The sequence below is a fragment of the Lonchura striata genome, chromosome 25 (genome assembly GCF_046129695.1).
Source record: "Lonchura striata isolate bLonStr1 chromosome 25, bLonStr1.mat, whole genome shotgun sequence".
NCBI classification, from domain to species: domain Eukaryota; kingdom Metazoa; phylum Chordata; class Aves; order Passeriformes; family Estrildidae; genus Lonchura; species Lonchura striata.
In genome coordinates this window covers 8,917,436-8,928,481 of record NC_134627.1, presented here as the reverse complement: position 1 = coordinate 8,928,481, position 11,046 = coordinate 8,917,436, and the positions used below count along the sequence as shown (strand labels likewise).

The following is an 11,046-nucleotide window of genomic DNA, read 5'->3' as shown; positions in this document are numbered from 1 at the left end:
GGCTGAGGAGAGAAAAGGAGGCTCAGGGGGGCCCTTCGGGCTCTGCACAGCTCCTGACAGGAGGGGACAGCCGCGGGGTCAGGCTCTGCTCCAGGGAACAGGGACAGGAGGAGAGGGAACAGCCTCAGGCTGGGCCAGGGGAGGCTCAGGTATCAGGAGGAATTTCTTCACAGAAGGGGTTCTTAAACATTGGAACGAGTGTCCAGGGAGCTGGCGGAGTCCCGATCCCTGTCCAGGGAACACTCGGTGCTCTGGGGCTGGGTGACAAGGTGGGGATCCGTCACAGGTTGGACCATCTGGGAGGTCTTCTCCAAAGGGATCAATCCTGTGGGTCCCTGAGAGAGGGGCCAAGGCTGTGCCCGGGCAAACCCTCCATGTCAGCCCAGCCCAGGCTGCCCAAGGGGGAGAAAACTCCTGCAGCTTTCCCCAGAGCACCAGCTGCTCCTGCTGCTTACAGCTCTGCAGCCTTCCCCAGCAGGAACCAGCTCCACCACAGCAGCACCAGCTCCTCCTGCTGCTTACAGTCTTCACCAAAACTCACCAGGACAAAGGAGGCTTTCAGAGCCTGCTAAATGAAAGGAACACTGAGACAAGCCAAGTAAAGCAGGAGTGTTTCAATTATATTTTACTCTTCATTAGATTGTTCATTTGAATGTTTGTATTATAAAATTAGCTGCCACGGCCCACAACTGGATGGGACTTCAAGAAAGCTCTGCTTACTCAAAAGAGCACAAACTAGTATTTCCTTTCAAAGAACTCTGAGAAACAATAACATATTAATCTTTAAAGCTAAATAGTGCTAAAATTTCACATAATCTACATTAGTTTTGGTTTTAAATAATTTTACCAACCATTATAAAATTAATGTATTTGCACGTATCAGGTTACATATATTTGCATTTCAATCAGGGTGAAATATCCCGTGCTGGAACAAGGAGTTTAAGCAATTGCTGTTTCAACAGCAGCTAATTCTTATTGCCTCAGAACCAAGTTTCCATGAAGTATTGAACAAGAAAATGCAGGACATTGCTTCCCCACAAACTGTCAAAAGTCTGTTACAAGCAACAATAAAATGCCTTCTGGACAGGAAGCATTTATAAAATGCAGAGCTCTCCCAGCGAAGTGCTTACACAGGGCATTCACTTCATTCTTGCCATTTAGATTCAAAACCCTGAAGAGATCACTGACCAGATGAAGAGGAGGAAATAGCCTCTGAATATCCTCTGAAACGGTTTCACTGGCCTGGGGAGATGAGGAATTGCAGGTACTCCAACAGATCTGGCTCCTGGCTGAAGTGAACTGGGCAGCAGCTGCTGAGATCAGGAGAGAAGGGGTTGAGGCAAACTGGAACTGTTAAAAATACTGAAGGAAAGCTGGCTGAACTGCTAACTCACCATGCACTCACTCCTGAAGGAACACTGTGCTGACATTGCAGATTCCACACTGAGTTAAGTCTGCAGCATCCAAACACACAAGTAGGAAACTGTCCATGTATTCCATTCCCTTGGTTCTAACCATCTCTGCGTTTAACACATAAGCCAATCATGCCCACAGGTGACCTAATACTGCCTCAGGCCTTTGTAAAAAAAAAATGAAAATAAAAAAATCTTCTACTTCTAATAGAACTTCTACTGGGCTTAAATCCCTGAAGAATCCATACTTTGTATGGAAGGCTCTAAGTGTTGTGCCTTGATGGAAATAAATGCACACAGTAAATGTTTATTGTGCAGTTTGCCTCCCCCTATGTTTTTCCCCTTTCCCTCACAATAACTAAAATCATATTTTAAAATCAAAGCATGAATATGTTACCAGCACACGTGGACAGGTTTACAATCTTCTGTTTTTAAAGAACAAATGACAAAAAGCATTCAAGAATATTGCAAATTTTTTTTTTACCAGACAAGTAGCAAAACTTTGTACCACCTGGAACAGAACTGCCGAGACAAAGCTCTCCACACATTTTGCTGTAAACTTAAATAAGTAACACCAATGCAAGAACTCTTCTCTTAATGGTTACTAGTGTTCAATGGAGTTGTGTAGGTCCTTGTACCCTGTGAATTACAGTTCCACGGGTGGCATAGAGACACTTCTCACAGCACAATCACATGGCTTTCACTTTGATTTGCTTCATCTTCATCTGCTTCTTCTCGAGCTTCTTCTGCTCACGGCGCAGAGCAGCTTCCTGGAGGCAAGGACAGGGATCCAAATGAGCACAGGCAATCTCTTCAGGGAACAAGCAGATCATTTCAGAACCAAACAAAGCCCTCCAGCACTGGGTTCACAGCTCACCGGGAGCCTTCTTGTGTTTCAGAAAGGAGCAGCAAACACAAATCAAAGTTGCCTCTGGTACTATACCCACAGGCAGCCCGGGAGATCTCCCAGGAGGGATCTGCCAGCAGCCTGTACCGACGTGAACACGCCTCACCTCCAGCCGACGCTGTTTCTCGGGATCCTCCTCGTTCATGATTCGCTCCTTCTCCGCCCGTTTCTTCTCCTCCCGGCGGGACTGGGCAGCCTCCTGTCTCTGCACGTGAGTCAGCTTGAGGAAGTTCTCTTCCACCCGAGCCCTGTTCTTGTCAGCTTTTTGTTTACCCTTTGCACAGAGAAAAGCAAACACAGTTTGTACTGATTTCCCCACCAGCAGGATGCGGGATCTCTACCAGTCGTACAGGAAACGTAAGGATCCAGTGGATCTATAGGACCCAGAGGTAACTGTTCTAATTCCATACCATGTCAGAAGACAGAAAAGCAGACACTACTTACTTCTCTGTTCAGCCGGAACTTCTTTGCTTTGTCAATGGAGTAGATAACCATGCTCATCAGAGGCAGCAAAGACTCCATGTCCTTTGGGGAAGTGTTGCCTGAACCAGGCACTGAAATAAAGAGTTCCTTGATCATTCACACAGACTGGCAGTACCCGTCTGCTCGCTGTGATCCTCTTCCCTTATGGTTCACATTGTCCATGAAATAAAGAGGCTCTTATCCTGCACCTTAGGAAACTTCATTTTGAGCTATAGGCATCAATTTTGAACAGATTTGAAGATCTATTCTTTTCTAGAAGTCTCCCAACAGGATGCCTTTGTGTCAAACCAAGGTAAACCAACTGAGCCTGTGCAAGTTCAAACTGCAAGGCTTGTGGTTCAAAAACAAGCCACCCTGAGAGACAGGAGTGTGAGCTGAGGTCAGTAAGAGCAAGACTGACTGTCCTGTTATCATGACAATATGCTGCTCAGTCCCCAATGTATTGCTGCCTTCTGTTTATCAATCAATGAGCCTGCTACATGCACTGAAGTCACTCATCACACATTATCTTCCACAGGTGACAGATCGTGAGCGTGTGACTTACCCAAATAAAGCCTCACCCTCCCCCAGACACACACAGAGACAACAGAGCCCTTACCATTAAATGTAAACAAAAGTGTCTTTTTAGTTTCGGGCAGTTTTGTAAGCTGGCCCTCCCTGGAGGAAAGAAACAAGTGTTTGGAAAAAGTAAAGAAAAATACAAAGTAACCAACACTGGTCTGAAAAACCACCAAGAAACAAAAGACACTTGGAAAGTAGTTGAATAAAATAAACATTAGAAGCCTGGCTATAATCCAAAGTTAAGTTTCAAACTAATTAGATTCCAGAAGTGTTTTACCCAAAAGCCTGCAGAGTAAAGGCATGAATGCGAAAACATACAGCACCAGCCCCTCTAAATGTCAAGAGGGCATGCAAGCACTACGAAGGCCTGTATATTTTGAATTACATTCAGCTTCACATACCCCCTTGTTGTTTATACCACTAAAGATGTCTAAAGATTTTAGGAGAACAAAATATTTTTTCAAGAGTTTAAATATTCACTGCACAAAATCCCACAGTATTCTAATGTGAAAATATCAGGCCTACATTTCACAGATCCTCAACCATTTTAGGACAAGGCATACACATAAGCTGTCTTAAGTCAAAATATGCCCCTTTATGTTCATTTATTTATTTGCCTGTGAGCATAATACACAGGCATGTGCAAAAACCTACATGGTAATTCAGATAAGACACATCACACATTGCCCACCACTTGGCAATTCAGAAGCAGCCCCTGAAAGCACCTCTGGACTAGGAGGCTCAGGGAGACAGCAGAGCTGCTGCCTGTGTACTGATGAGGCACAGCTGACAATCACCCAGCAGAGCTCGGCCTTTGTACGTACTCTTGCATAAGTTTTGGACCGGAGAACTGGTCCGAGAATTGGACAGAGTCAATCTTGTCAGCATAGTGTGTGAGGAAATGGATCATCTGGAAGAGAAACGGATGTTAGTTTTTCCCAACACCAATCCAGCTGCAGCCTATCCACTCCACAGGGGTTTGCCAGGCTCCCTGCCCACGGCAGGGTGCTAGGACTGGATGATTTTTAAGGTCCCTTCCAACCAAGACCGTTCTACAGTTCTATATAGCACTCGGGGAAACTGCTGTGCCCAGCTTGCCACAGTGACACTGATGAAGACATGAACTTTCCCCTTTAACTTTTCCTTTTAACTTTTTTAGAACATACAGGTTGTAAATGCCAGGATTACTAAGGAGTATTTGTATTAATTCATTCAAGTTTACCTTAGCGTCCATCATTCCCTCTGTGACCTCTCCCATCTCTGACAAGATAGCCAGCGAATCTGGAAGCCCATATTTTGCACCAGACTTCGGTTTATCACTGCAGAACTCGCTCTGTTTCAAGGAGAACAATGTGAAATAAAAATAAACACAAGCCTGTAAATATCTTATTAGACTGAACTGTTCTGGAACAGAGGGACCTTCAAAAGTACCTGAAAAGAAACAATAAAAAATACACTCATTCACTCATCCTCGCTGTGGACATTTCAAAGAAAGTAAAGCACACAGCATCAACAGTCTTTAAGCTAGTATTTTCCTTCAGAAGTCAGCATTTTAAGGAAGAAGATAAAACAATTCTAATGCATACATACTGGAGCGTTCAAAGTAGATTAAGGCATTTTGCTTACATTGTTTGATAACAGAACAAAAACTGGCATCCTACCAACCACACATCATGCCATTACTTGAGAGAAAAGATTTTTTTAACATTACTTGTTAACACTGAATTCTTTGCAAGCTCTGCAATTCTTTTCATGGCTTGAACATATGTGAAGTTTTAATTTCGGATCATTTAAAAACAGATGACTTAAACAGATGACTAAATTTTCCAAATCACATATCACTAATTAAGTTTACTTTTCAATCCTTGAAGATGCCTTTTGTGCAAATGAAATTAGGTGAAGTGACACTCATGTTTGCTGACAAAAATCTGCAGCCTCTCTTAGACCAACTATAGCCCAAAAGAAAGGTGTAAGCTGCTTTACACTGCCTCTTTCCAAGCACTTCTCGTGGTTGAGTCCATTAGACTTTTATCTGTAAATGGAATTATCTTTTCCATACAAGTTCCAGTAGGTCAGTCACAGGTTTTCAGCTGTTCCCAAGAAAACAATGAATATGCAGATTAGATTCTTATATGCTATTATTTATCAATGTGCATGTACATACCAGGTCCTGCATCTCTTTCTGAAGTCTCACCAGTGCTTTTCTGGTTCCAACAGCAAACACATATGTGTCCATATCTTCATCATTCATTGTCACTTTTATTTGCTGTGAAACAGAAAGCTATTAGCCCTGGTCAGATTTCAATGTTTGTCTGATACTTTGATTCCTAAGAACAAGGACTAAGCAATGACAGACCCAGCTAAGAAAAAAGTGGCAGATTTAAAGCTTTTCGGTATGTCTTAAAGCGAGGAAGCTTTTTAATTAGACTGAGCACACCATTCAGTATTGTGCTGTAATGACAGTGACGAGAACAGCATAGTTGTAAAAATTATTTCCAATTAAATATTTTGATGTAAGTAAATACAATTATAGATGCATGGGAAGAGTATTCACAGTGCACACAGTCACTGTTCTTCCAAATGTAACCTCTCCTGGCACTTATGCTCTCTAAGAGAAGTTGGAAGGCAAAAGGTAACATTAAGAATATAATATCCAGACCAACATATGGGTTTAAGCAGTCCTATTCAGGCAGACTGAACAGACAGATGAACAATCACTAAGTATTTCAGACTGTAAAACCACTTTATCAATATGATGTCTTGAATCATGATAGACTCACAAAACCACTCAAATGATAAAATCCACAGATAAAGCAACTTCCAGTCATCAGCAGTTTGAATTTCACAGGGAGGAAAGAAATATGAACAATTCTTTGAGGTTGTTTCAATAGTTACTGAACTGGAAGATATGGAATACTACAGAAATTCCCTGGAACAATCAAAAGCAGCAGAGCAGCACCGAAGGAATGCAACAATTTATCAGAGCTAATCTGAAGGGCTGAGTACGCACCACTTGATCTGACGCCGGCCTCATCATGCGTGCCAGGACATTCAGCAGGTCCTGTCTCTTGAGAAACTAAAAACACAAGGTGGTAAACACAGAAAACAGCTGAATAGATAACAGTAAAAATCTCCTTCCTGAAATCTAACCTGAGTTTTCCCTGGGTAACCAATACAGCTCAAAAACAGGCCCTTTCTGCATTGGAGGAGTTTCTCAGGGCTTTGTTCTGTCAAGTCAGAACATGAACCGTAGGACTGTTCCAACCCAGGTCCAGGGCTCCATATTTGTCTTTGCTGTACTTCCTTGGAATTCCTGCTGGTCCATTTATCGCTCTAAGTGGCAAATGGGCTCTTCAGCCTACAGTCACCTCTGTTCACACTACACCTCTGGCTTTTATACTCTTCCTGCAAGCACTTGCTCTTTGGTGCCAACTTTAAGGGGCAGAATACGGGTCTGTACAGACCTTCAGATGACCAGATTTTCCTCATGTGTGTGTACTCAGAACTCTGTGTCTGCATGTGATCACACTTGCCAAGCTGGGATTCCATGTTGCCCACACAGGAATGGGAAAGCCTCTAGAACCCGACACCTGGTGACACATAAAACAGCACCACAAACTGCCTCATCCTTACCTTTAACTGGATGAGCATTCCTTCACAGCACACCCTTCCAGAGCACCACAAGTTATATATGTGTTCATTTTCTTGATTTAGTTTCCCAGTGCTTGTAGCTTCTTTATTAGTGCCATCATCCCCTGAGGAAAGGAACAGTGAAAGAACTGCAATCTAAACCTCACAAACTGAGACACCACAGTTCAGCAGAAGGCTTAAAGCTCACAATACCACAGTACAGAGAAGGATTCTCAACAGCCTAATGCCAGACTAAACCCAGCTTTATTCAAATACTAAAACCAGGTCTGTGTTATTATGGAACTCACCAACAAGAGCAAAGTTACTTTCTAGCAGCTCCCTGTGGGTGTTGAACCAAGCATGAGCCAGGCGGTTGTTTTTGTTCTTCCCGATGATGTAGTTCATGATGTAAGCCAGGAGGCCTGTTACCATCAGGATCTCCATGTAATAACTCTCCCAGCTGTTTTGAAGGTGAGCAGGGACCTGTGTAAGGGAACAGAAGCTGTGATTTACATATTGAACAAGTGGATTTCATACACACAAAAATTTGGGAAATTTGAGTAGGGGAGAAGTTCCATTCCCAACACAGCAATAAGCTCCACAAAAGAGAGAGCTAAGCCTACAGAGAGCACTTGGCTTACTGGGGCACAGTAATCCTACAGGAAACAACTGATAACAGCATTCCCAAAACACCTGCTTAATACAAAAGATTTCCAAGTGAGCCTGGGCTAGCACACATCCCTCAGAGTAAACAGTCCAGCACTTCAATTCACTGAGCATTTGAGCTTGATACCCTGTCCATCACACCATTACCTGAGCATCATGTAACTTCTTTGCAAATCTAAACGCCCAATGCCCAAGAACATTCTCAGGATGCCAGCAAGAGCCACAGACTCCATGGGGCAGCAGGGAAGCCTACCTGACCTTGCCACCTCAGAGGCTAATTAGCCATTCTGCTATCACTGTACCACCTTTGAGTCATAAAAGTACCCAAATGTTAACTTTCACTGCCAAGGTCAGCTATAATACCTAAAAAGAGATCTCAGGGGTAATAAAAATGCAGACTTTGAGCACCTGATCATTCTGTGAAAGACTATTTTGGGAGGCAAAAAGGTGATGCAGGGTGGGCTCAGAGATTACCTTCAAAAACCAACAGAGTTGACCAGTTCTAATCTGACACTTAAGCCACAGACAAGCTAAAAACACACAGTGTTCATTGTTTAGTACCCCAGTGACATTCCTAGCATACTGTCTTAGGAAAATAAGTGATGAAACTCCAAACAGACACTGGATCAACAGTTATACCTACATTAACTATTGTTATGGGGTCTTTATTTTTGCTATGAGATGCATCTGGTTTCTCTTCATACCCTTCAAACTCCTCATCATCATACGGCTCACTCTCGGTGTCACCTTCCTAAAGGACGAAATCACAAACAGCATGAAAATCCAAAGCCCAGCAAGTAAAATCCAAAAAGAGAAAGAGGGGCACAGAGACACTATTAGGAAACACACTGAGGAAGGAGGCAAGGCCTTACCTGTCTGTCCGCATCATCAAAGTCTTCCTGATTTTCATCCTGACCTTCAAGCTCTACAGTGGCTTCTTCTTCATCATCTTCTGTAGTGATGATCCTTTGAGGAGACTCTGTGACTGTATCTTCACTCACATCTTCAAATTCAGCAAAGTCATTATCATCATATTCCATAATGTCATCTCCATCCTCAAATTCATCATACTTTGCCAAAGAAAAGCTCCATGGGATGAACAGGACAGCGATAAAAATATATAAATTCTTCATTTTCACTGGAAGAAAAAAATTTAAATCAGTCATTGCAAAAAGTCCTCATCAATTCTGTTACATCACACTTCCAGTAATCCCCAACCCACAATGCACAAACTGGAAACGCTACAAGTCAGACCAGAAAGAGAAATAAACCTGTGCCTGATCTTGCCATCTTCTCTATAAAGAAAGCAGCTACTGGTACAAGAAAGAAACAGCTCTGAAGGAGAGGTGCTGGACTCTGCAGCAGCAAATTCACATCTGGCCACACTGTTCGAATGAGCTGAGATGGAAAGCAGGGATGTTCTGCTACAAAACTGACTCTCCAATAGAATCTCCCAGCCAGCTCACTTCCAAGACCATATTCTGTGTCTACAGTTGTTATTAATTAGCAATTAGGCACAGTCGGAGCATTGAATGTGTAACAGCAGCAGTAAATCTTAAAATGTACTTGATTCATTTAAACGGCAGTGCTCTGATAGTCTCTGCTAGTCCAAAAGTGCTTGTCTGTGATTTCCTAGGCTGCACACTCAAAACTAAGTTCCCACAGTGTCCCATCATGATTTCTGCATAGAGACAAAGACCTTTTGTTGGAAGTTGTGCCAAAAACACAAAGGAAGAGGACAGATATTGCACTACTCCCCAGAACAAAGGAGTAAACTGGGGCTCACGAGCCCAGAGCTCTCCCCACATCGGCCAGAACCCTGCAGAGTTTGTCAGTTCACCTTGTTTTGCCCTCAGCTTCCTGTCTCTTCTGCTTGAGTTCAAAACAATCCCAACCTCCCCTTGAGGTTGGAGCACCTTCTCCAAGGTCCAAAAAAGGCAGCAACAACCCCCAACTGCACTTCACAACCAGGACAGAGGATCAGCTGCATCAGGCTCTGCTGTCAGGCTCATTTTACTCCCTCCCGCAACCAGATCCGAGTGGGAACCTGAATGTTAATCAGAGTGTTCTCTCACAAACTTAGAATAGAAATTATTTGTTTCTAAATTTGACCAGCATTCCTCTGAGTGCCTCATGCAGGGAACCCACTGCTATGAATGACAAGGACAACTAAAATAAACACCTTTGTCAAACACTCATCACTCCAGCAAAAACCTGCACAGAACCTTAATCAGGATGGAAAGTTCAGCAAGGCCAAGCCCAGGAATTTGGAACATTGTGTGGGAACATCACAATTTGATGTGAATTTAAGCAGAAAAAAAACCCCAAAATACTATTTTGATAGGACAGAATTGACATGCTGTTAAAAACAACAGGGCAACAGAGCCACCTGCTCGACCAAACTCTTAACATTTGACATTAAGAACTCCAAGACTATCTGAGCACATCCACCTTCAGAAGACCCAACAATTGCAAACAGCTTAATGCAAAATAAACTTCTGCAGCCAATTCGAAGGATTCAGTTGAAGCAGAGGTGGTGAGAGCTGGAGCACCCCCTTAGGTCAGCAATGGCTTCCAAGTTCAAATTCCAGGAAGCAGAATATCCTCGGCAGGCCCTCCAGGACCCGCACGACCTTCCCTTCCAAGAGGAACCGATTCATTCTCCGACCTCCACACCGGCTGCGCAGACCCCATTGGCAAGAGAAAGTACTTCAACAGTCCGAGGGTAAGCATTGCTGCCGCTGCCTGTGCTGAACGTGCACAGCTCGGGCTAGCTCAGCAGATCTCGAGCTCGGTGGCACATTTCGGAGGAGCGCCCGTCCCCGGCAGGTCGGGCCCTCACCGTGACCCCCGCCCGAAGCGGGGACACCCCCCGAGGTGTTCGTTATCCCGCCGCTCCTTCCCGGAGCACAAGTCAAGGTGAGCCAGATAAAACCAGCGACCGGCCGGCCTGGGCGCAGCCCCTCTCACAGCCCAGCCCGCCGCCGCTCCTCCCGCCCGCGGGGCGCGGCACAGGCCGCGCACGCCCGGCGCCCTCCGCGCCAGGCCGCCCCTCCCGGGACCGTGCCGGTACCGCGTTACCGGAGCCACGGGCCGGGCCCCGCGCTCCGCCCGCCGTACCGGGGCGCCTGCGCGGTGCGGACCCCGCCGCATGTGCGGGGGTGTGCGGTACCCACGCGTGGGCGGGGAGCAGCCCAGCCCAGCCCTGCAGCGCGGGAACCACCCGAGAACCACCCCGGGCCCACCGGGGAAGCAGCGCGGCCGCGGGGCCGCCCTGGCGTTACCGTCCGTGGGTTTCGCTGCCGGGGTCCCGCGCCCGCCTCTGCCCGGCCCCAGCGCCCTCACTGCCCGCCGCTTCACCGGCGGGCGCTGCGCGTGCGCCGCGCA

At 45.3% G+C, this 11,046-nt stretch overlaps 1 protein-coding gene across 6 annotated transcripts; it reads right to left on the bottom strand.

Annotated features, from left to right (window-relative positions):
* Positions 1-609: 609 nt before the first annotated feature.
* Positions 610-11,046, bottom strand: CCDC47 (coiled-coil domain containing 47). 6 transcript variants are annotated; one of them, XR_013341172.1, is made up of 14 exons: positions 10,944-11,046; positions 8,532-8,797; positions 8,303-8,410; positions 7,302-7,476; positions 6,997-7,118; positions 6,374-6,439; positions 5,528-5,629; positions 4,586-4,696; positions 4,188-4,273; positions 3,401-3,459; positions 2,764-2,873; positions 2,426-2,593; positions 1,395-2,182; positions 610-1,313 (listed from the first exon to the last, which is right to left on the bottom strand). XR_013341172.1 is itself a non-coding variant. In XM_021538546.3 (13 exons), exons 2-13 carry the CDS (start codon positions 8,790-8,792, stop codon positions 2,102-2,104), a joined length of 1,449 nt encoding a protein of 482 aa, XP_021394221.1. In that variant the 5' UTR covers positions 8,793-8,797; positions 10,944-11,046; the 3' UTR covers positions 610-2,101. The 6 variants fall into 6 exon arrangements, 4 of the variants coding, with proteins under 4 accessions (XP_021394221.1, XP_077644510.1, XP_021394222.1 ...); XR_013341171.1 differs by having other exon boundaries at positions 610-1,310; XM_021538546.3 differs by having other exon boundaries at positions 610-2,182.